The sequence below is a fragment of the Polyodon spathula genome, chromosome 27 (genome assembly GCF_017654505.1).
Source record: "Polyodon spathula isolate WHYD16114869_AA chromosome 27, ASM1765450v1, whole genome shotgun sequence".
Taxonomy (NCBI): Eukaryota; Metazoa; Chordata; class Actinopteri; order Acipenseriformes; family Polyodontidae; genus Polyodon; species Polyodon spathula.
The window spans coordinates 7,218,243-7,243,242 of record NC_054560.1 but is presented as its reverse complement, the minus strand read 5'-3'; the positions used below and the strand labels follow the sequence as shown (position 1 = coordinate 7,243,242).

General features: G+C 40.7%; 3 protein-coding genes across 3 annotated transcripts; 2 read left to right on the top strand and 1 right to left on the bottom strand.

Moving 5' to 3' along the window:
• Window positions 1-2: 2 nt before the first annotated feature.
• Window positions 3-4,991, bottom strand: LOC121301568 (pericentrin-like). Its single transcript, XM_041231067.1, has 11 exons — window positions 4,418-4,991; window positions 3,839-3,931; window positions 3,547-3,604; window positions 3,310-3,440; window positions 2,740-2,931; window positions 2,349-2,532; window positions 2,114-2,222; window positions 1,321-1,687; window positions 884-1,077; window positions 610-737; window positions 3-82 (listed from the first exon to the last, which is right to left on the bottom strand). Exons 1-11 carry the CDS (start codon window positions 4,457-4,459, stop codon window positions 24-26), a joined length of 1,557 nt encoding a protein of 518 aa, XP_041087001.1. The 5' UTR covers window positions 4,460-4,991; the 3' UTR covers window positions 3-23.
• A 103-nt stretch (window positions 4,992-5,094) lies between these two features.
• Window positions 5,095-7,134, top strand: fam32a (family with sequence similarity 32 member A). The gene is made up of 4 exons (XM_041231069.1): window positions 5,095-5,210; window positions 5,562-5,703; window positions 6,118-6,171; window positions 6,838-7,134. Exons 1-4 carry the CDS (start codon window positions 5,134-5,136, stop codon window positions 6,904-6,906), a joined length of 342 nt encoding a protein of 113 aa, XP_041087003.1. The 5' UTR covers window positions 5,095-5,133; the 3' UTR covers window positions 6,907-7,134.
• A 1,021-nt stretch (window positions 7,135-8,155) lies between these two features.
• Window positions 8,156-24,097, top strand: LOC121301570 (AP-1 complex subunit mu-1-like). Its single transcript, XM_041231068.1, has 11 exons — window positions 8,156-8,339; window positions 10,043-10,199; window positions 10,576-10,643; window positions 11,000-11,130; window positions 11,276-11,423; window positions 12,566-12,692; window positions 12,830-12,972; window positions 13,603-13,674; window positions 14,635-14,793; window positions 15,191-15,316; window positions 23,957-24,097. Exons 1-11 carry the CDS (start codon window positions 8,298-8,300, stop codon window positions 24,080-24,082), a joined length of 1,299 nt encoding a protein of 432 aa, XP_041087002.1. The 5' UTR covers window positions 8,156-8,297; the 3' UTR covers window positions 24,083-24,097.
• Window positions 24,098-25,000: the final 903 nt, after the last annotated feature.

The window sequence follows — 25,000 nt, the reverse complement described above, 5'->3', positions numbered from 1 at the left end:
ATTGGAAGTACAATTCAGCAGATTCATTTTTCTTTCGACTTGTCCACTCCCAGAAAGTCCTCGATGTTGTTCCGGAACTGAACTAAACACAAATACATAAAACAATTTGTTAATAATCAAAAAGAACAGAACAAGGGTACAAAAAAGAATTCCTGAAACAAGAATACTGACATGAAGAAACAGTTCTGAGAGTAGATTGCTAGTTTATCTACAGTAATCTACTCTCGTTGCCCAGTGGAACTTTGGAATCCGGGTTTAAATGGTTTTAAAATGAATTAAACTAGGTGGTGTATCATTCGTAGTAAAACTCAGTAAGTGCACATATATTTGGACAAGAAGTTGTTTTGATGGGATTAAAATACAGCCCCCTTATAGAGGTTGTCAATCGCACAACTTCAGTGTGTCTAAAATAGCCCTGTTTATAATATTAATCGCCATGTGTATTTCCCCACAGAGGATGTTGTTCCAGGCTAACAGATAACTTAATTCAGCTGCTTCGCTTAAAACAAATCATACTTTGTATTGTCTTTGATAAGAGCAACAGCTCACTGTGTGCTGCCAGTTTAGCTCAGTCTAACTAGTATAGCCCTATTCCCTCCCTGGTGTTACCTGATTGTAGCCCCTTTATTCTTTGCTGGACGATCTGTAAATGTTTGATGTATTCAGTCAGTAAGGGCTCATTGTCCTCACAGGGTGTTATTGTTCTGTCCTCAGTGTCGCCAGGAGACTGTGAGAATCTAGAAAACAAAACAAATCTTTTGAAATCTGATAAACATACCGTACACTGGAACTGCTCCAAACACACAAAGTTCGATAGGATCGCTGGGGGCTCGTTTTATATTAGCTCGGCCTATCCTGCTCAGGTTTGAACCTTCATCTTCACCTGTTGGCAAGCTGGGAGAGAGACTGGGGTTCCTGGTGCATCGGCTCTTCCAGGCTGGTTGTGTGGAACATGCCACTGTCTACACAGGGAGAGGAAGAAGAGGCCGGGCGTGACTCTTCACTGCTGGACTTCTGCTTCTCACAAGATGCTGTTCCTAATGTCTCAACTGCCTCTACTGCGTCAAGGCTGTGGACCTGAAACAAATATATGTGCCAAATCAAAAGAAGTATATCAGCACCACATCAAACCCCTGCTACGACTGTAAATATAAAAATTAGCATACGGAGCGGTTCTCTAGGGTTAGGTAAAAACCTACCTTGACCAGTTCACATTAATGCTGGGGGAGGATGCACTGTGTGGAACAATAGACCATGCATGATCAAATGAAGGCTGGCGAGGATTTGGCTCAGCTTTCTGCAGCCTTCTGTTTTACTCACCAATTTGTTCTGATTTTTCAATGCCTCCCCCACTTTCTTTAGCAGAGTCTTCCAATCCTGCCTCCTCTGCTCCTCTCTCTTCCTCTCCCTTGCATGGACAGTCTCGAGGTTCAGCTGCAGCTGCAGACACCCTGCCCTCAGCTTAGTGCTCTGCTGCCTCTCTTTTTTGAGGGCTCTCTTCAGCTCCTGCTTCTGGTCTTTCAGGGTCTTCAAGGCAGCTACCAGCTCCTGCTCTCTCTGAGTCCCCAGCCTGCACTTCTTAGTTTTGGCCTCTAGGCTGAACTGGATCTCTTTCATGTTCTGTTGCGTATCTTCAAGGCTCTCAGCAACTAAGTGCAGGTCTGTCGTCTGAGCATCCAGGACCAATCTGCGGAAGTCAGAAACAAATAGATCAAATTATTACCCATTTCATAGCAAGGATGGAAATAAGATTTCCATTGAATAGCAGTTTGATCCATCCCTGGTTTTACTATGAGTGTAATAAGACACACCTGAGCTTGTTACCTATGCATTGTGGCTAATCAAAAATCGTTTTAAAAGCTGGAATGGGTAAAACTGCTATGCAATAGGAGTCTTACTTGCAACCCTTTAGAGTGCCTTTTAAGGCCACACAGTCATTTATTTTTGTTGCTGCAACTCTTAAATTATGTTGATTACTGAGCACAGTACAGGGCAGTAAACACTGTCGGGCCAACAATGTGTTTAATCCATATCACTGTACTGATTTACAAGAGCTGGCGTTATCTCCACTTGCGTAATAGAAATAAAATGCACAATGTAAATAAAGCAGTACTTCAAGTCTCTGAGTTCTTTCTGCAGCTCCCGGTTAGACCGCTGTGATCTCTCTAGATCTTCATTTGCTCTGGCCTGACCATGGTCTAGGTTATATTCCAGGAACTCAACTAGAAAAAAAAGGACACTGATGCTATATAGAAACGAGGATGTAGCACAGCACAGGATACGAAAGCGAGAATGCACTCTCATCGCCTCTGGAAGACCAGGCTGCAAAGTGTCTCCCAGTTTCTCACCTTGGCTGTGGAGCTGGAGCCCCTGCTCGTTGCCCTGTGCCTGAGCCCCCCTCAGGGTCTCCTGCAGCTGCAGCAGTTCCTCCTGGCTCTGCTGCTGGAAGTCCCTCAGCTTAGCCTTTAGGCTGTCTATCTCATCCAGCAGGCTGTTCCTGTCTTTAGAGATCAGATGTGCCTCCAACTCTCCCTTAGAATAAGAGACATACAAGTAAACAAGAAGTATTCTGAGAATAAATAAATAGGTGGTATTAGACTGTAAATGATTTGGTTTTCCAGTTCTTAATAAAAGTATTTTTTAATAGGAATGAGATAAATAGTAGAATGTTTGAATCTGTATTTAATGCAGAATTATATCTGTAAGTAGCTACTATGTCACTGTGACACCATTATATACCAAGTCTCTATCAGCAGTCAGTCTGGAAACCAGATCTTGCAGTGAGTGTATTGTAGTCAGGAGTGCCTGTCTGTCCCGCTGCCAGGTCTCGTCACTGGAAAGAGATTGTGTGTGATGTGAGAGAGGAAGGACCGGACGCTTGGAAAGATCAAGTATCCGGTACAGCTCTTCTGAAATGTTCCTCAATAAAACCTAGCGGGAGACATAAGATTAAAATGACAAATTAATTCCAACTTATACATTTACACCTTAATGCTAACTTTGACTAACTAAACTATACCCCTAAACAGAGCATGGGGAGGATAATGAAAATGCAGTCCTGGAGATAGTTGGTTGCAGGACTACATCCCCCAGAATACCTTGAGATTATATATAACTGCACATGGTATAGCTTAGTTATAACTGATAACGATAAGGATGGGAAGTTTATTCAGACCAGAGCCAAGAAGATTATATTGTACAATGTTACAGTGATCCCTGAAGTGATAAAGCAAATCTGATAACCACAATCGGCTTCTGACAACAGATCCCTAAACTGAAAACACGCATTGTATGTAAACTGCAGTACACCTGTAGCTTTGGAGGGAGCATGTTATGATGAGCGGCGCTCTCTAATTCTGCAGATGTTGGCATGCCTAGCTGGTGGAAGCAATCCAAGTGTCCTGGTCTCTCGATTTCCAAGTACACCTGGGCCCATGTGTCTTAAAAAATTAAAATTAAAATCAAACACATTCAGCCTGAGAATCCAAGTACTCATAAGATAGGAACTAAAAGAATTGCTGTCAACTATTCAGACGAGGTCCTCACCAGTTTCATCGCTGAGTTGCTCTTGGGGAGATGGAGCTAGATCGATACATTCAAAATCCTTCCCAAAGGAAAAAAAACAAAAAACAATTAGTGTTATATATGCTGTATATATGTTAAGCAGGGTGTAATTCTTGGCAAGAGCAGTCTGTTTGACTCAACAAATCTTAACACAAAGGTAATGTCAGCCACTTATAAAGCACAGCATATTAACTGCAACTGAAGTCCTACCAATCTGTCCCTTCAGTCCCAGGAGCATACGAAAAGCAAAGCAGTTATGGGTTCATTGTCTAACCTGCTCACTACCCTCGGATGTTGATGCAGCAGTGGTGTCCTGTATGTTCATTTCAGGAGCCTCCGCACAGACAGCGTCCATCTTGATGGGGTCCTGTCACTCAATCAAGACAAAAAATAGTTGTCTTAATGATGCATTACTCATCACGCCATTCACACTGCCCAAACTGAACATCACACCATTCACACTGCCCAAACAGAACATCACACAGCCATTACACTGCCCAATCAGAACATCACACAGCTTATCAAGAACACCACACTGCCCAACCAGTGGTTAAAGAAAGAGGCTTGTAATTAATAAGAACGTAATCTGTTTTTAAAATGATCTGATGATTTTGACTGACATCAATATCACATGCAAAGTAATTGCATCAAAATGTAAATAACAGAACAGGGATGGAAATTAGAAACGTTCGATCCATTTCTGGTTTTACAAGGAGTTTAATAAGACACACCTGAGCTTGTTACCTTAGACACTGGGACTAATCAAGCTTGTATTAAAACCTGGGATGGACTACACTCCTATGCAAGAGGAGTTTATTTCCATCCCTGCAAAACGAACCATTTTATAGCATACCTTGCGAGGAAGCTCTAACCACGTTTTTGGTTCGTCCTCCATTTTCCATTTGTGCAAGCTGAAGGACTGAGTGATGTGTTTGTCTCCTTAATAACAGGGCCTTCAGTTCTACTATTATTATTTTTTTCCCTGGTGTATTTTATGACCAGGTATTCCAGAAGAGTGAGGTTTACAAATGCCAATTTGGTGTTAAAACTGGCCAGAGGTGTAGCATAAAAACACACCTAGCAATGTCAACAATGGCGCCCCACCCTGTCAAGACGTGCCAACTCAATACAAACCCCGCGCTCCACTGTCTCCATGGAAACAGCAGCTAGCTGCAGCTGCACAGGCCGGCGTTAACTTTAACTGCCGTTTGCATTGCTGTTATTGGGAATTAAACATTCAGACTAGCAGCTGGAGGCTGGTTTATGGCGAACACACTTCGCTGTATTTTGTCATGAGCTACAAAATACATTGTGCAGGCTACCGGTTTATTAAGGGAATACAATTCATAATTGCGCTTTGTGTGAAACACGGGTTCAATGAAAAGCCAAAAACACGTCTCGCACAAACGAAAGTAATAACTAAAGTTAATCATGTACAAAACATTAAATGTAATAATTTCAAAAATACAGGCGCTTGATGCCGACAGAAAGAAGGGCTGCGCACGCCGCCCCGTGACGGAGTTCCGTTTCCTTTTCCATTTGGGCAAGAGGAATAATAACACGGTGAAGATGGCGGCCGAGTACGAGAGCGTTCAGAAGGGAGGTTTAAAATTGAAAGGCGTTGACGGGCTGTCGTCTGGAAAAAAGTAAGGATACCGTAATTCCTTTCAGTTGTATAATAATGCAAGTAGGTTTAGAAAGAAGGTTATTTTACCAAATAGTTACAGCACTAGTACTAGAAGATGCTAGATGGTGGTAACGCATTCTGTAAATATCTGCTGAACACAAATTTGACAGCCTTTTATCTTTATAAAAAGAATTACATTTGTTATGCAAAAGCATAATGTAAGTAAGTACGGATAAACGAGTAGCGTGTGCAGGTCACTCTCATGCCGCACAGATCATGCTGAGGACACGCGTAGTCCTGGTACGCACTTTCCTTCCAAGATATGTTACCAGTGTATTGGTACCTTTCTGTTTGTTTGCTTGCTTAACAGGAAAAAGAAGAAGGACAAGGAAAGCAAGAAGCGTATGGAACAGATAATGAACAGCCAGGGTGATGAAAAGGAGTCCAAGAAAACAAACATTGACAAAAGGACTCCTGCCCAGATTGCGTTTGATAAAATGCAAGAAAAACGGGTAAGGTGTTAGCTCGTAACCCAAGCGCAGCAATTAAAAAAAAAAAAAAAAAACTCACGAAATGATTTCAGCTCAGTTAATTTCCATGCAACCAAATGCTAATAAAGTATGGGCATTCTTTTACATTTGTCTGTTTTAAAATATTCCAATAAAAAACCAAACAGATCCACATTTCACCACAGCCCATTCATTGTGCTGAACCGTGCCAGCTATCAGATTAAATTAAATGCTTCTCATTCTTATTGTAGGAGTTGACCTTGCAGACACATCTATGAAAACAGGGTTGTTTTGGACGATACATGACGATTAATGCAATAAACAGAGTTTTTGCCTAACTAGGAAAATTAAGACCTATAAATTAAAAAAAAAAAAGGATGTTAAAATGTTTTTTTGTTTTGTTTGCTCATTCTGCAGCAAATGGAAAGAATATTAAACAAAGCATCGAAGACCCATAAACAGAGAGTTGAGGTAAGAGAAACATAATTTTATAATTTTAGGCACCAATGTCTTGGGTACTGATGCAGAGTTAAATAAATGGCATTTTGCTAAGAGTAAGATTTGCTGAGACATTTGTGGCCACAGGAACAGCCGTTTATGAAGTGCCGCTGTCCAGGTGGGGAGACTTTCCAATGTATCTGCATTTGTGATAGACTTTAATCTGAGGTTAATAGTTAGGCTATTGATCTTATAATGATCATTAGATGAACATCAGGGACATTGTAATCATGTCTAAATCCCCTCCCTACCACTTTTAAAAATGATTGATCTGTCAGATGACTAATACAGAGCGGCATGGTGGTTAGCACAGCTGCCTCACAGTGCCAGGGTCCTGGGTTCGATTCCAGCCTAGGGGGTCTGTCTGTGTGGAGTCTGCATGTTCTCCCCATGTCTGCGTGGGTTTTCTCTGGGTACTCAGGTTTCCTCCCACAGTCCAAAGACATGCTGTTCAGGTTGATTGGTCATTCTATATTGCCCTGTGTGTGTGTGGTGCCCTGCTATAGACTTGCGCCCTGTGTCTGCCGGGTTAGGGTCCGGGTCACTTCGACCCTGTAAAGGATTAAGGGGTTAATGATAATGGATGGATGACTAATACATGAAGTACTGAATTTTCTTGTTGTGTTTTTTTTTTTGTAGGACTTTAACAGACATCTGGACAACCTGACTGAGCATTACGACATTCCTAAAGTCAGCTGGACCAAATAAACATGAACTTTTTTTTTTTTTTTTTTTTTTTTTTTTTTTAAACCTCACAAGCTTTTTCTTTCAATCCCATGTAATCATTTTGTAAAAGATTACAGTAAGGAACACATCAAAAATAAATAATCAGAAACTGATATTTTGTGGTAATACTCTTTCAGTTATCTGGGGATTGTTACTGTACATTTGGAATAAACCTCCCAGTTTTATTGTTATTAAAATGTTTGAAAACCCTTTCTGCCTATTTTTAAACAACTTATTTAGTTTAGATTCCAATTAGGAAAATTGCATTTTTACAGAATATTGAATGAAAACAAAAAACAAAAGGTATAACTAAAAGCTACCTTTTTTTTTTAAATCAAACTAATTGAAAGCCTGAAGTTAACTACCATTACTTTTAACTATAAACCAGTCTTGGCTGACTAGTAATTGATGCCTGTTTAAATAACACAGAGGTTGGTCAAGTTATATTAACCAGAAGTGCAATTGCCACTATTGTGTACAAGAGATATGTGTTGTGTAACATGGTAGGATGGAGTAAATAACACCACACTGACAGGTTAACAATGCAAAACATTATACCCTTCTGCAAGGATAACACATAAACTGGGCAAGGGCTGGTTCACTCTAAATCTACACAATGCTTGGTAAGGGTCAGGTTTGGTCTGATTTTCCTCTGCTTGGTTAAGTCTGTACACCAACCTGAGCTTTCAAGAGCTGCTTGGTACCAGATCTGCCCGTAGCTGCATGCTGTAACCATTTAAGGTAAAGAGGATGTATGTGTTCCACTCACAAAACAAATGCTAACTTTCATATTTTTGCAATGAGGTGCATGGCTGATCCAGTCATCCAAATTGGCAGTTACAAACTCATGATTACTGAGTCACTCTCAAATGTATTTTAACAAGATTTATTTATTCATTTTAATGTTTTTACAACCGCTCAATTGCTTGCGTGCTAAGCCTTAAGGAGCTACGAAAGTTGTAAACAAAAGTTATTTAAATTCAATAAAAAAAAAAAAAAAAAAAAGTTACATGCATTTTGATGCATAAAAACGCAATATAATTTGCTATGAAAACCAGACCGTTATTTGTTTTCAAATACAATTTTATGAATTTGGCTATTATAGCTGCAGTTAAAGCAACTCGACTGTACAGTAGAATAGAGCCACGCTCTGGAACGTCCAACACGACTGCTCGCGTAGGGTTATCACCATAGAAACAAAAAAATCTATCTGCAGAACAGGAAGCGGAGCCCTTCTGTTTCCGCTATGCGACAGAGCGCCAAGCAGCGGCTGATGTTGATAGATTTAGAAATACATGGAACCGTTAAAAATAAATATCTGATCTAAATTAAATAGTAATCACAGGAACCAGGACGGAGGATAGTTGTTCATAATGTCGGCCAGTGCGGTGTATGTACTGGATCTGAAAGGGAAGGTAAGGATGAGACAGCCAGGTTGGGGTGGTCGATACTGATAAACATATGAAAATATGTTTTGTTTCACAATCAACTGCCTTGCACCTGTCATACGTTGCATTACACGTGTATAAAGCCTTTAAGGTCGACGTTAGTTTATAATCTTATGATAGTTGCATGTATTATTTTAATTAGCCTGCCATGCCACTGCCCATTGTAAAAAAAAAAAGGGGGGGGGGCACTTCATTTTTTTCAATATGTTATGCAATGTTTGGTCAGACAGCAGTCAAATAACTGCACGTATGACTGATTTAAGACATGTACATTGTTCAATTTTAACCTACAAAAAAAAAAAAAAAAAAATAAAAAAAAAAAAACTTAACAGGAATCAATTTAGTTGACAGTAAATTAAATAAAACCGCTGTTAACGGGGCCCACAGCGGTTGCCGGTAAACAAAAGAGCATTGAAACACACACGTTAGTCGTTTTTATAGTATATTGAGATACCCTAATAAACGTAGTACTGTTAGTTTAGTCCGTGAAAGTCGAAAATGACGCAATAAAACGCCTGTTTGTTCTGTCTTTTTCTGAAAAACAACAAGTGGTCAAGCAGCGAGTCTTAAGAAAGCTACATTGGTTCTAGAAAGATTGACCGTACTGTTGTTCTACCTGTAACTGGGCAATTTCTTACTGTCGAAAAACACGTGGAACCAGATGGTCGCTTTCAGTGCCTCTAGGTTAAACACCGCTAAACAGGACGAGCGAGTAATCCCACACGATTACAGACTGGGGAAACAGCCGCGCCTACTCTTATTTGCATCTAGTTATTAAGTATTCCGTTTCCTCGAAATTACGGCAGGTGCAGAGATCCTTGTATATTAGTCTTATTGTAATGAGTGTATTGGCTTAAAGCCCATTGCAATGGGAACTTTGTTTTGCAACAAATTAACAGTCGCCCACATCTGGAAAATTAAACAGTATTTAGATCCTGCGATGGGGAAAGTCACAACCTAATTGTCGTGAATAATCTGGATCAGTGTATCTTTTTTTTTTTTTTAAACGGGCATTAAAAGTAGCTCAATGTTTTGTGTTTTTGGTTGCTGTGGTAACACTGGCGGTTTTTCTGCAGTAGAATGCTGAGCACCTGAGGGTCAGCTGATCACAGTCCCACATGGCATCATTAGCTCCTCTTGTGCAGAAACCAGTTCAGGCAACCCAAGCCCACGACATCAGATATGTGCAGTAGCACCTGCTGACTTACGCAGGACAAATAGGCAATTTGCTGAATACAGTATTTAGGATCTTAGGAGTTTGAACAGTAACTAGGTACACAATATTTGTTTAAATGTAATAAAAATGTTAGTTAGAAAACCAGTCAACATGGGGCGGCACAAATAGCCTACATCGTGGTGCTAAATTAACTGGAAAGTGTCCCAAGCCTTCTGATCGCATGCCCCTCAGAATTCCATTCTGTGACACTGAGAGCTCAGTTGGGATGCAAACCAGAAGACACAGGAGTCCCCGAGGACTGGGGTTGCAAACCACCGCTCTGGAAGAAATGCCCATTCTGTGATTGTTTAAGCTCTCGCGGTGTTTAAAGAAAGCGTACAGACCTCATCTATAGCATTTTACAACCCCCACTTCATTTTCTATGCGTTTTGACTTCATGTTTTGAAACCCTTAATTCAGACTGAGCTTTCAGTGCAATGCTTTCTTTTTTTAGGTCCTGATCTGTCGCAATTACCGTGGTGATGTGGACATGTCAGAGATCGAGCACTTCATGCCCATTCTAATGGACAAGGAGGAAGAGGGAACGCTTTCTCCTATTCTGGCACATGGAGGGGTCCGGTTCATGTGGATCAAACACAACAATCTGTACCGTATCCTTTTAAGCCTGCTTTACTGAACATAGGTGTCGGATCTTCTTAAAATTAGCTATAAAAACATTTGCAACGTACAAGAACCACAAACTGCAGAAAATATGATTTAGTTTACTTCGCTTGCCTTGAGCGTCCAGTTCAGGATGTTGCATTTAAGGTTTTGCTTAATATGTAATAGTAGGTCGAGCTTTCGCTCTGAATGCGGGGCAGGGCGATGGGGGGCAGTATATACAGCCACACTATTTATATTATTTTGTTTATTGGGCGTTGTCAGTCCTAAATGACTTGACCACTCCTAATGGTTTGCTGCTACCTGCATTGAAATCAAATATCCTGTCTGATTTCCTTTTGATTCTCTTAACAAGCTGCTTGCCAGTTGTTGCTACTTCCAAGAAGAACGCGTGTGTGTCCTTGGTGTTTTCCTTTCTCTACAAGATTGTCACGGTGAGTCACTGTTCAGTATTTCTATTTCCAGGTGAGCGTTCCCTTTCATTTGTATTACAGACTCCACTGCCTTCAGACATGAAGCATGGTCTGTGTTTGATTAAGGAGAACGCATTCATTTGAAGGGCATTTCGTTACGCTCCAGTAGCTTGCTTCTGTGTACTGCAGGTAGAAACCCGTTATCTCAGATTCTTGTGACTAGCATTCGCCTCCAAGGACCGCGTGAGGCAGTGGACAGAACTGAAGCTTGTTAAGGTTTGAATGTGAAGCAGATAACTCAGCGGAAGCATCTTATTGCAGGAGTGATGTATTGCTCTGTGTCCCATTTCTGACCCGGAGCCCTCGTTCTGTTGCAGGTGTTCTCCGAGTATTTCAAGGAGCTGGAGGAAGAGAGCATTCGGGATAATTTTGTTATTGTCTACGAGCTGATGGACGAGTTGATGGATTTTGGATACCCTCAGACGACCGATAGTAAAATCCTTCAGGAGTAAGTAACTTGTATTTGCCAGTGTAGGATGTGTCAATTCTAAAGATTTAGTTAGATGTGATAGGATTCAGGGCAATGTGTTGTCGTTTTTTTAAAAAAAAAATGTTCATTTGATTTTGTTGAACATTGTGTGTTTTTGATTTAGGTACATCACCCAGGAGGGACACAAACTGGACACAGGCGCCCCCCGTCCCCCAGCCACTGTCACCAACGCCGTCTCCTGGAGATCGGAGGGCATCAAATACAGGAAAAACGAGGTGTTCCTGGACGTGATCGAATCTGTTAATCTCCTGGTATGCAGTGCTTTCAGAAACCCAGCTAGTCGTGGGCCGCCTTTGTACTTTATGGGGAGGGATGTTTAATAAGATTAACCGCTACGCTAACTAAGTACGTGCCGAGTACTGTGAGAGCATTGCTTGCTGTGAATATTGCTTGGCTGGATCTAAATGTAAAGTCAATCCTGAAACATGTTTAAACCTGAGCTATCTTGAATTGATCCCAGATAAATGCACTGGCTATATCTGGTGAATTTGGTACAGTGGACTTGTCCACATGAGCCTGCTTCTTTTTATTGTAACCACGGACAGGCAGTTGGTGCAGTCCAGATGGTTTCCACAGTGCTGTGAAATGCAGGTGTGCCTGTGGCACACTATGCTGTAAGATGATCAAATGAGCTCCCTTATGTTTTCTGTAGAACCACATGATTGAGCAAACAAATAATACAGTGTACACTATACTAGGGTAGTTTTCTGTAAAGTTACTTCTCTTATCAAAGTTTCCCATAGTAAAAGCATAGCAAAGTGTAAGACAGCACAGTGAAAGCATTGCAAAGCAGAAGTAATTGTGGTTAACAGCATAATAAAAAGCATGATATAAGGGTTAGTGCTGAAATATTCTAATAATAAGATTTTGATGTCTGCAAAAAGTTTAGCCTGTCCAAAAGTTTAGCCTATATAATTAACTAATTTTGCTTCATAAAGTTGAATGAAACCTGCTGAATAATGTTACGGTAACACATTGAATTACACACCGCTTTCTAGTTTTCCATATACTAAACAAAATATTGACGTATTAAAAAAAAGTAAGAGCCAACATGCAAAACTTCTATAATAAACTGCGACATTGAAAGTGCATTGCACATTTTGTAGTTTAAACTGATAACATTTATTTAAATAAAATAAATTAATTATCTGGACTATATGTATTTTATAAGATTTATAGAAAATATATATATATATATATTATATATATATGGATATATTATATATACATACATATACATTAAAGAATACCAGAGTTAGGATTTAAGATCTACCACGTTTTTGAAAAATCGGTTTCGACAGTGTCCCGTATCACCAGGTCAACAGGACTGTGAACGTTGAGGTTGTTTTTTTTTTTTTTTTTTTTTTTTTTTCTTTTCTTGTGTTTGCTCCAGGTCAGTGCCAATGGAAACGTTCTGCGCAGTGAGATCGTGGGCTCTATCAAAATGCGAGTGTTCCTCTCAGGAATGCCTGAGCTCAGGCTGGGACTCAACGACAAAGTCCTGTTCGACAATACTGGCCGTGAGTTCACCTTTTAATAAACTGCATGCTTACACTTTGTAGTTTTAGGATAGACGGATTTCAGTGTGGTCAGAGCACTTCACGCGAATCCCAGTGTCTCTGATAACTCTTCTAACCTGTTTCTGCCCCACGATCAGGAGGAAAGAGCAAGTCCGTGGAGCTGGAAGATGTGAAGTTCCACCAGTGTGTGCGTCTGTCTCGCTTTGAGAACGACCGCACCATCTCATTCATTCCACCAGATGGCGAGTTTGAGCTCATGTCCTACCGTCTTAACACTCATGTAAGAAGATCCCTGACTGTCTCGGCACACCATAGTGTAAAGTCATTGCAAAGTGATATACGAATGCTTCTTGATCATTTAGAGTGGATTTAATGTAACCCTGTTACTATGCTCTGGGCTGACATGTTTGCAATGGAAACTGTTCTTTATTTGTGAATGGTCCCTTTGTTTCTTCAGTTGAAGGTGTTTTGGTTCTTTGCTTGCTTTTTATTTCTGGTTTTGGAATATACAGACATTTCAAATGCTGGCCATCAGACAGCAGGATCTACAAAAAAAGTACCAGGATATAGCAGTTCGTCTGCTGAGATGGAAATAAGACTCTTATTGCATAGCAGTTAAACCCACTGCAGGTTTTAATACAGTTAGCCACAGTGTTCAGGTAAGCTCATGTGTGTGTGTCTTATTAAACTATAGTAAAACCAGGAATGGATCAAACCGCTATGCAATGGGAGTCATATTTCCATCCCTGTATTTTAAATATTTGCAGATGCAGAAATAACTGAAGAGTCAGACACAAAGAGCACAGGGGCATTCAGTAATGTTAATACAGTTCAATAGATTTGAAAGCATTAGTTGGAACGCCTCCCAGTGGCATTCAGGATATTTATTGCTGCATCGTGTCTTTGGCAGGTGAAGCCGTTGATCTGGATTGAATCGGTGATTGAGAAGCACTCGCACAGCCGCATCGAGTACATGATCAAGGTGACCAATCAGAAATCCTGCATCTCCACCTCTAACAAAGATGTGCAGGCACCCGTTAACACTGGGAATGGTGCATTCTCGTCTACAGCAAAGTCATTCGAGGAATTAAGGGGCATGTTCACATACTGTGTTTTTAAAATCATAAATGGTCTGGATAAAGTTAACACAATATACTACTTCAGATTTAGCACAGAGAACAAGGGGGCATAAGTGGAAGCTGAGTAAAAGTTTAGAACAGAAGGGAGGAAGCATTTTTATACACAGAGAATTATAAATGCATGGAATAGCCGACCAGGTAAAGGATCTAAAACACCAGGAACCTTAAAAAAAATAAAAAAAAGACTGGATTCTGTGCTTTTAAATGCCCCCCCCCCAGTAGTGGAGAAAGGTATGCAAAGGGACTTCATGGGCCAGATGGCCTTTTCTTGTTCCCAGACTTTTCTTATGTTCTTTGATTTTGTACACAGTGCCGCGCTCATGATTTTCCTGTGTATTGAAATTTCATTTTTCCTCCCTCTGGTCGTGCAGTGGAGTGATTATGCTGCCCTGTCGGGCACTCCTCTGTTTGGGATGAACGGAGCTCACCGCAGACGCTGCAGGAAGCCGCACTGGCTTAGCGCCATGCCTGTTCTGTCACGCCTATTAAAATCCTTTAGAAATGGATCTAAAGAACGAAGCTGAGCTGGCGGAAACAAACTAAACGGCCACACAGAAGATTCATTAACCCTTTAGACAAGCGTCAGGCTGATGCTGTAATGATAACCGAGATGCACTGTGGACCTGGGCCAGAGACTCATGCACAGATTTAGCTTGTCTCTGTTTGTTGTGTAACTTTTTTTTTTGTTAGATAACAAATATGTAATTTGGTCCGTGTCGTCTCAATGCAAAAGAAAAAAAAAAAAAAAAAAAAGGTTTGCTGTTGGTGCTAACGCGGCTTCTGCCTTTCTTCTTTTAAAACAGGCTAAAAGTCAATTTAAACGCAGATCCACAGCCAACAATGTTGAAATCCACATTCCCGTCCCAACCGATGCTGACTCGCCCAAGTTTAAAACCACAGTGGGCAACGTGAAGTGGATTCCAGAGAACAGCGAGATAGTCTGGTCTGTTAAATCATTCCCGGTAAGGGCGCATGTAGACCAGGAGAGTGGCCTTTTATATGTAGAAAGAGTCTCTTCTGTCCAATGAAATCCTTAATCCGAACTCGAGGGTTGTAGCGTGCCACGCTTGTACCTGGAAAGCGTGTGAACTGAAACATCTCTTTATTTTTATTGGTTGTTCTCTATTCATCTGTGGTGTTAATTTTCAGTGACCTATCTGTTATAGTTGATTGCTAATATCTTTTTTATTGAATAGTAGAGTGTTTAATGTCAAATGTGTTGACGTCTGATCCCATTGCTGTGTGTCTATTGGTCGATGCTCAGCTAACAATTGCATTGTCCTATGCAGTAACCCTGTTCGTTTTTGCGTATAGTGCCCTGTTCCACCTTGCTAATATGTATTTATTTGGGCTTTAAAGGGAGGAAAGGAGTACCTGATGAGAGCCCACTTTGGCTTGCCGAGCGTGGAGGCTGAGGATAAAGAAGGAAAGCCGCCCATAAGTGTGAAATTTGAAATTCCCTATTTCACAACATCAGGAATCCAGGTTAGTATGAATACTGCTCTGCACCTCATGTTGCGGTAATGCACATGTATGACCACAAGATGGCACTGCTTTGCCATTGACGAAAGCAACAGCATTTCAATGAACGCTGCAGCGCTTCACAGTTGTACACGTTGTCAAATAACTACATGGATTGTTTTATACGTTGATGAATTAACCAGAATAGGAAGCAAAATTTACCAATGCAATGAACTCTGGTGTACATAATGTCATAATGCTTGGAGCAGTTTGAGTAAAGTAGGTAGAAAGACCAATTTGAGTTCCGAATTGTGTATATATATTTTTTGCCTCTTGGTGGTGCTAGAGACTTGTCTTTTGTGCTGTTCAAACACAGTAAAACACACTGACAAAATACATCATTGGCTAAAGGCTGTTTTTGTCTCTTAAATATGTACTTATAAAGTTAGCTTTGCAGGTCACGGTGTTAAAAAAAAAAAGAATACAAGAACACCTTTAAAAGGCAGTTTAAATAAAGCAAAATCTTTAGTTCTATATTTCCCTTGTAAGGAAGTGAGGGAAGTGGTAATGAGCTAGTGAACCTCAAAATGGCACATTGCTTGTCTGTGGACAGGTAGGTGTACAGAATTTGCCAGCCTCCGAAGTGTGGTTCAGACGGGAATATGATAGTCCCCTGACGTGGTTTTCCAGCTGCTTTTGAAAGATGCCAGGATTGAAACACTTGCACTGTATCAGTAAGAGGCTGGAAAGCACAAGAGGTGAAATTCAGAGATCAGTAAGGTAACAGGTTACCGTTAGCAGTGCTGCTGCGGTTTTTAAACCTTCGATAGCTAGGCATACTTCAGATTAGCTTGCCAGCAGGCTACGTCTTCTGAATCTGTGTTCGCAGTCTGTATCATTGCATTGCATGGCTGTGGTGAATTGTTTATGATTAGTGTAACTACCTGTAAAGTACTTTATAGCAGACTACCAGTTCTCATAGATTTTTCCATTTGATTTCAACAAAACCTTCAGTGCTTCCCCTTAATTGTCAAGTATTTTTAAAATTAATTAAAAGTTACGCAATGCCCTGGAGTAAAATTAGCAGTAATTACAGTAGAGAGAAACGTGATTAATTATAGCGCCTACCTCCGGGATTCGGCCACAAATGCGTATTAGTGCTGCATTCTTTCACTTTTGAAATGCAATATGATCTTGTTCTGGTATTGGATCTCTGTGTTGAGCAGCAGCTCTGCGCTGGAACCTGGAATTTGTTTTCCAGCAAAAAAAAAAAATAGAATCTGCACAGGGCTAGAAAGTAGTGCTGTGGCTTTCTTTATAGCCTTCACTGTACATATTAGAACTGTAGTTAGTATTACCAGTGCTTTAAAACATGCAAGCCTTTTCTTATTACAGAGAACCTGCTCTGTTCTGACCGACTGCTGAGCAGCATCACCGCAGCATCGTATTTATGTTATAGATGAAAAACTCGTGCCCGCGTAATCAGAGTCTTAATTAGATGTGCTATATATCAAAGTTGCATACGCTGTACCACTAAATGCACGCTATGGTGCATATTTGGGTTGTAAAACACAGCCTGCTGCCTGAGTCACGTTGGTACAAAGGGAAGTTGCTCAGGACAATTACACTGCAGTTTAGGGACTTAAACTTTTTATGAAAAGGGGTAGAAAGCCACGTCAGGCCATTTTTCTCTTTTATAATCAGGTCCTGTATAAAGACTGTATTTTGCACAAGACTGCGTTTTTATTTTCCCGAAAGCAGGCTCCTAAAGCTAGTTTGTGTTTATCAGAATTGCTGTTGCTTTACTTCTGTGGGGCTGTGTGGCACTAGTGCTGGTAATACTGCAGACCATACCAGAGCCTCAGTTATGTTCTTTATTGGAAACTTTGTGGGATCATGAGAGGGAGGGGATGGGTATTTCCATCAATACCTAACGATAAGCAGCAAGAGATTGCTCTGCTGTTTGTGTAAGAAAATGCTTTTTTTAAAAAGCTTGGATTTGTACCCTTTTAAACAGATGTGTTAAAACCTGCTTCCATAACCCCTCAGGGCCACAAGAACCAATCCTTTTAAAAAAGAGAAAAGCAATTATTATAATTTGAGGGTCGCTTTTAGGAAAAGGCTGTGTGGAAACAAATCAGCATTTTTCCGAAGAAGATGGTGATGTTTGGGGGTTAGGAAAACCGCCCACGCGATCCATGGGCCATTTGCGTTCTTGCACGGCGGTCATCTTCCGTGTGGCTCGATGCCAGTAGACTATTTTGAGGTCAGATGGGCACTGCACCAAATCCAGCGGTTCCATCTGCCCTCCAGGGACTGATTCAAATCATCTCATCTTTGCAATATTCCTTCTTAACCCATTTTGGGATTTCACGGCTTAGTTGACGTGATCCGGAGAATCGTGCTGCCTATGTCTGTGATAAAAGTGTGTTAGTGCAGGAAGTACTATAAATGTAATAATGTTGTTCATTTTATCCATCAGTAAACAGAGATTGCTTTTGTGCAGGAAACAACAAAGCGGTCCTTGATTGCTTGATTCTGGCGACTGTTTGATTTCTTTTTCAACAGGAAACGTATCGGTAGTTTAAAATGAACCAAAAGGGTTCTGAGGTCCGTCTTTAGATAAAAAATAAATACAATGTACTGAATATAATGCTAACTCATATGGATGGCAGTGAAAGCAGAATTTAAGGAGATGACAGGTTTCGTTTTCAAAACAATAAAAAAGCTTGTGTTTTGGGGAGGGGGGGGGGGATCTTTGTTGCCATGTGTTGGTTATTAATAAATGCCTGTGGCATCTTTAAGGCTTGTCAGAAAACACATGCCACGTGCACCGTCTTCAGATCAGCCATAGACCGTGAATGGTTCAAACTGAGTGCTTATGATTAACAGACGGCAGAACGTTGTCTCTTGAACGCCCCCTGCATTGCAGTACATTGCCACTGCCTGTGGGTCGTTCAGTATAGGGCTGAGCCTGGCTTAGTTTCCTAAAGCTTTGCCTACAATACAAATGCACCCCCACTGCTGTCTTGATTCGTTCATGCGGTACCCTGAGGCTCATGCTTTTCATAGAACCTTATTTCTTGCTGCCAGTAGTTTGTGCCAGCTGGTTGTGGCAGAGTGTGTGTGTAGTAGGATCACCTCAGTATGCTTATTCTGCAGACCAGGAGCGTCTTGGCTCTAATGAGAGCAGCGTTTAAATAGAGACTATCGGTAAAGCGTCATTACTGTATTTAGGACGGAGCCTTGCATCCCCAGCCAACTGCGCTGGAACATCACACGACTTAAATAGAGGTTTTTATTTTATTTTATAGGACCGAACAGCGATGCTACACTTTAATGAAAGAGATGCAAACCACAGCGAGAGAGATTTGTACATTAAGAGTTAAATATGTTTCTGTGCGATTGTCCGATTTGATACAGTATTTTTAATTCCGTCTAGACGTTCTACGAGACGCTGTGTTTCCACTTACAAAAAATAAAAAAAAAAAATGCCGAAGATACAATTTGAGTGAAAAAACTAGCAGCTTCCAAATCTAGGTTTTTAATTTAAAGGTAATTTTTAGGTGGTTATTTTTTTACAGCTGCATTTTTGTTAAATATATTCATATATATTTTTCTTCCTCCTTGTTTCTTTATAAAAAGACAGACACGTGCAGAGTGTTTCCTCCCTTTCCACTCGCATTTCGCATTGAGAGCTGTACTTTTTAGCTGGTTTCATTTGTTATATTTGTGTTATAATTTAACATGATTTAATTGGAATACATGATCCTATGTAAGGGCACTCACTTCCAACGTGTCTGAATAAACCTTTATGAAGTCTAGTAAAAGCGGATGCCTGCATCTTTTTTAAATACAGATTATTATTATTTTTAATAAATGGAAATCCGCTTGGCGTATGTTGCAAAAGCCGCTGAAGTTATACATGTGCTCGCCACTACCCCCCCTCCAGACAGTCACCATGAGGTAGAAATGAGCCAGCTGCCCTAGCCCTGTTTTTGTTCTGATAACTCTCCATTCTCTCTGTAGCTCTCCATTCGCTTGCCAGTGCTTCTTTCACATTCCCTTATCAGACACTAGCTGGCTCTCCCTTCTCTTGTCACTTTCACTGTTCCTGGTCCGTTTAACTCTACAGATTTGTACGGCCCGTGGAAACTGAAACACCAGGATTTTCCACGGACTGCGTCTGTGTCACTTTTGTATATGTGGTGTAAGTGGCTTTCTTGTGTTTTTATATACGGATCTGCTATGAACACATACGAGGACATGCATTACGCATCTTGCTACTGGGAGAGACAGGCTTTGCTGTGTATTGAATTCGTTCTGTCCTATTCAGATTGTAATGCAACACTGATGTGTTTTCAAGTGGCCGTGGGCTGCACAAGGGTGTGTCCGACATCTGACCCATCCACGACTGTCCTGGTGGTGTTCTGACTCCTACAAGTGCCAGTACCCGTGTGTGAGCATTTAGCACTAAACATTGGCTAAAGCACCTGTCCTAGTTAAATTTTCTTAATGCAATCCATAAGCATCTATTATCTATTCGGAAGTGGTTCACGTATGGAATGTTACAACTTGCAAGGAGTCAGGCAGTGTATTCTAAGTACAGTATGAGGGGCTGAATCGTGTTTGAGAGAAAAGCATTTGAAACATCAGATCAGTTTCAACCACAAAAAAAAAAGAAGTAAATTTAAATGATGACACATTACTAGGGCTGGTTCACTTAGCACGCGGGCATCCAAATTTAAATCTGCCTCTTTTTTTTTAAGCTGGTCTGTATGCGTTCTCGGATCTTTAAAGAACCATGCCAACCTTGAAGATGGTTAATCAGCAACCACATAGAAAATCTGGGCTTTCTGGTCAGTAATGAGCGGGTCGGCAATGCCAGTAAAGGGAGAGCCAGCAGAGGAGGGACTCCAGACCTCCTGGACGACTGATTGTCTGTCTGTCCTTTCAGCTGGAATTAGCTTCTCAAGCAAGGCTGCTTCTTTTAGCAGGAATGTCTAGACTGTTTAAGGAGCTCAAGTTGTTATTTTAAAGTATGTTTCTTTGCAGGGAGTGTTTAAGGTGTCTCCGTAAACTACTATGCTAAAAATATGTGTGTGTATATATATATATATATATATATATATATATATATATATATATATATATATATACACACACAAAAAAAAATCTGGACATGTTTCTACTGTATGGACAAGACAACATGGTGTGTGGTGATCTTAATGAGGCCCCACCCTTGATATGCAGAGCGTGTTTAATTTAGTCGTCGCCAATGCTTTTTACCCCAGTTTTTCTCCCCAATTTGGAATGCCCAATTATTTATTTTTTTCCCGGTTCACCGCTGCAACCCCCCGGAGGCTGAAATGCGCGTCCTCCGAAACGTGTTCCTACCAATCCGTCCTTTTTTGCACTGCAGATCCACAGCGAGGCCACCAGACCCATAGTGCTGGAGGAAGATCTGAATGGCTCCACTGCAGACCAGCAGGCTCCCTATCAGCCACAGGGGTCGCTGGTGCGCGATGAACCGTGGATTACCCTGCTGACCTAACCCCTCCCTATCGGGGTGGCGCTCGGCCAATTATGCGCCGCCCCCTAAGAACCTGTCAGCAATGGATTCGAACCTGCGATCTCCAGGCTATAGGGCGCATCCTATCACAATCTGCACGATGAACACAATGCCTGCCTTGATTTTTAACATGCTTCATCACGCCGTCCTAGATGTCTCGGATTGTATTTTGCATGTAAAAGTTTAATAACAAATAACATTCAACAGTGCAGATCTGTATACAGGTTTGACCCTGCAAAGTCCCGCACCCAGCCCGTTCCACATGGCTGCCATGCTGAGGCGCCAGGGAGGCCACACTATGGTTGATCCCTGGAGCCAGCGTCGGCGCCGTTGGGTGTGCTGATGTGCCAAGGAGGCAGCAAATAGCCAGCATTACACTTCAGCCATCAACACCTGGCCAATAGGAAGTCCTCATTACCTGGTGGAGGAAACGTGCCGAAGGCTCATATATTACAGTGACGCTATGTGTTGTTTGATCCCCACCACCACTGTCTAATTTTATCTTGGCGAAAAGCCAAGTGCAATATTAGCATGAAGTAGATAACAGCTGCTCTTATGTAATAAAAATCAATTATAAAAGATACATCAAAACTCCAGATGCTCTAGTAGTCTAGGAAAGATAACTCTACATGAAACAGAACAGTACACTAATTTAGTACACTGTACATGTGTGTGTGTGTGTGTGTCTCTCTCTCTCTCTCTCTCTCTCTCTCTCTATATATATATATATAAGACACATAGTAAATAACAATGATAAATAGTATAATATATATATTTTATATATATCATTATAATATATATATAATTTTTATAGTATATATATATAATATATATATATATATATTTGTTTGTTTTGTTTTTTTGTGTCAAACACTGGAATGGTTTATTAGTTTCCTAGGGTCTTTCTGTCAAGATGTCAATTCTGAAAGAGTTAGTAGGTTGTCCTGCCTAGTTTCAGTACCCTTTTCTGGAGGTCTTGTAGGACAGTCCCTTTCAAACTACATTTTGTACCAGCATGCCAGCTGCAAAAAGTACATCCTTAAGGTACTGCTTCGTTTAGAGAGACGTTGAAGACTTTCCTTTTTTATCTTTTGAATTTGTGCATCTGTTATTTTAAACGATGCCGCTTTCTGCCGCTGTCACACACAAGTAAAAATAAAACCAATACAAATGTGTAATTTTGGGAAACACAAAAAAGAGCAAGAAATATTGTGCAACAAGGATACTGTGTGTGCCCTTGAGGTCAGGAGGTGCTTTGTGGGTTACACGCTCTTGCGTTCCTTATTTGCATGAAGAATCTGTAACTTCTACTTTCCATCCACTTGTAACTGATTGTGCAAGACAACAAATCTTTACCAACTTGCTTTTTGCAAACAAAACAAAACAAAAAATTTGAAGGTTGCAGCTGCACAGTGCATTCATTATTCAGTGTCTTGAGAAGGAGAATGATGGTATCGCTCTTCACATTGCATCCTCTCCACCAGATTACCAGTCATCATTTTAGGAGGAATTTTGAAATATGGCAAAAGGAGAGTTCAATGAAAGGTTGCAGTGGTTGTATAAGCTAACCAGTTTCCAGTAAGTCTCCAGCTATGACCAAACGTTTTGCATCACCTAGAATTTTAGGATTGAGACATAAATAAAAAAAATTGTGTGTGCTTGTATGTACACACACACACACATTGATATGCTCAAAAACACAAATCCTTGCCTTTGTACCTTCTGAGTGTCCACACTCTGCCGTTAAGGATTCGTCCCCAGTCTGTGAGATGAGATGAGGCTGTGCTGTGCCGATCGCAGGTCACCGCTCCGTCTCACAGGAGGTTTGAAAAAGTCATCTCGCGGTTCTACGGTAGCTGTGTGTGTGGGTCACATTTAAGGTAGACCGTGTAAAGGAGTGTTCTTCATGGGTAGAGGTGCAACGGCTGTACAGCTATCCCCAGTATAAACACTCTGCCTTCACACACAGGACGGTAAGTAACGCTTGTATTACTGCTTTCAAATTACCCACAGTCTAGTATATTTTCCAGTTTCATGCAATACGCATGTTACAGTACAGCAGTTGTTTTGTCCTCGTCCACCGTCCTTGCCAGGGAGCAGTATCATTGCAATGCTTCATTGATCTCTTGCTCTCCCAGCCAAACTGTGCCAGCCAGTTCAGAACGATCTAAAGGGGCAGAGGCTTAATAAGTAACACTTATTAAAGGTATATGCCCCAAGCAGATCTTTAAAGGGACAACGATGAATACAGTGTATTGCATCAGCTATTATATTACAATTGATACAAAGTGTTTGTTTGCTATTTAGACTTATGGTGATGGCTTGCTGGCTAAAATAACAGAAGAAAAACTGGCTGATTGGGTTACAAAATACGCTGTAAGGTATCGATGCCAGTGTTTTATAGTTTCGCAACCTAGAAAACTGTGAAATGTTACCCAGCAGTGGGTACCATTTCCCCAATTTGTATTAATATCTCACGTTTCTAAACCGCTTCCTTATAGTGCTGTGTTTTTATTGTAAGTATGTGAAAAGTTCTCATGCTGCAGGCTTTTCTGAACACCAGCTGCGGTTTTGAGTAGCAGCCTGCAGAAAATCCATCTTGCACATTTGGTCTTTTTAGATGGTAAACCTTAGGGCGCTACTTACCTGGATCTTCTACTGCAAAGTGTCTTGCAGTCTAACTAAAATGAGAAATGTAATGTGAGCTCAAATATGTACTGACAGAGTGTAAAACAGTGTGTGTGTCTGGGGGGTACCTTTTTATTTGCAATACAATAAATAAAATAATGGATGTCTGTGATAGAGCTTATGTTTGAGTTTCACGGTTTTCAGATTTCTGTTTTAAAATATTATTCTAGACTCCTGCCACCAGGGTTAAACATAACTAAGTACTTGAAAATCTCTAAAAGTGGACTATGACTTATTAGGAATTATTTTAAATTTACTAACATTTACACTGTTATTGGCACAAATCTCAGGTAATTAACACAGGTCCACAAACATAACGTCATCTGTGAACTGCTTGAATCTGCTATTGTACTAAAGCTAGCTGGAAGCAGATGAAGTAAGCCGTTGTCTCCTTGCTTTGCCAGGTTCGTTATCTGAAGATCATTGAGAAGAGTGGGTACCAGGCCTTGCCGTGGGTACGATACATCACCCAGAATGGAGGTAAAAACATACTGGATTTTTCATGTCTCTTTTTTTTTTTTTTTTGGTGAATGATGTTGGGTACAACAGTGCTTTGCTGTGTCTTGTGTTGTCTGGTGACTTCACTACCAGTCCCCCTCTGAAGCTGATTCTCCAGGCGTGACTCCTTTTGATTAGTAGTTTGAGCCGCTCCAGGTGTTTCAAGCTCATCATTATGTCACACTATGTCAAAGCTTTAGACAAACTTTTTAAGGTCACAAGTTCAGGTGTGTCAGTTTTAAGCCTGAAAAAAAATACTTAAAATGGCTCCTACTCCTTTTATAAGTTAAAAACTGAGTTAATAGCATCTAAAATGCCTCGGAGCATTGTGCTGTGAAGTCGGATTCCATTGGATGTGGTAAATGGTGCATTAGCAAAGCCTCAACGAGCTTCGTTATTGGTTTCAGTATTTCTTTAAGTTCTTTGCAGTCTTTTTTTCATCCCTGCATCTTCGTACAGACGTTGATTGAAATCTGGGTATATTCGTTTGTGATCCCTGACCTGGGTGGTGGTCTTAGTTGGCAATTAGAATGCACCTTGAGCTTCATTAGAGGGAAGAAAGCTTCAGGAGGCAAAGTTATTGTTGGCTGAGTTTTTGATTCTGTGGTCTCGCCTGGTATGGCTATTGGATCGTTGTGCAATCTTCACTGAGGCAGTGTTTAATTTATTTTTTAATCTCGGCTAAAGCAAAACATTAATCACACGAGAGGTCTTCCTGATTTTGAAATGAAGACAGCAGGCTGGGGTATTTCACTGTCCCTGGCCAAAATTATTCATTTGAAAGTAGAAATACATTTTAAATCCTACAAGTTAAGATTTGAGTTGCATGCTGTACCGTTTTTATACAGTTATAAACAAGATCTGTCCATATTGTAGGTAGTGGATCATTTATGCATGGATTTTGTTTTTGTTTTGTTTTACTCAAGATTGAATACAAATATCTCACTTAT

Excerpts from the sequence above, each read along its gene's own strand:
- LOC121301570 (XM_041231068.1), top strand. The coding sequence starts at position 8,298 with ATGTCGGCCAGTGCGGTGTATGTACTGGATCTGAAAGGGAAG. Across the intron at positions 8,340-10,042 it reads TACTGGATCTGAAAGGGAAG|GTCCTGATCTGTCGCAATTA; the intron begins GTAAGGATGAGA and ends TTCTTTTTTTAG. Across the intron at positions 14,794-15,190 it reads GGTCTGTTAAATCATTCCCG|GGAGGAAAGGAGTACCTGAT; the intron begins GTAAGGGCGCAT and ends TGGGCTTTAAAG.
- fam32a (XM_041231069.1), top strand. The coding sequence starts at position 5,134 with ATGGCGGCCGAGTACGAGAGCGTTCAGAAGGGAGGTTTAAAATTGAAA. Across the intron at positions 5,211-5,561 it reads GGGCTGTCGTCTGGAAAAAA|GAAAAAGAAGAAGGACAAGG; the intron begins GTAAGGATACCG and ends CTTGCTTAACAG. Across the intron at positions 5,704-6,117 it reads ATAAAATGCAAGAAAAACGG|CAAATGGAAAGAATATTAAA; the intron begins GTAAGGTGTTAG and ends CTCATTCTGCAG.
- LOC121301568 (XM_041231067.1), bottom strand. The coding sequence starts at position 4,459 with ATGGAGGACGAACCAAAAACGTGGTTAGAGCTTCCTCGCAAG. Across the intron at positions 2,533-2,739 it reads TGACTGCTGATAGAGACTTG|GGAGAGTTGGAGGCACATCT; the intron begins GTATATAATGGT and ends TCTTATTCTAAG. Across the intron at positions 83-609 it reads AATAAAGGGGCTACAATCAG|TTCAGTTCCGGAACAACATC; the intron begins GTAACACCAGGG and ends ATTTGTGTTTAG.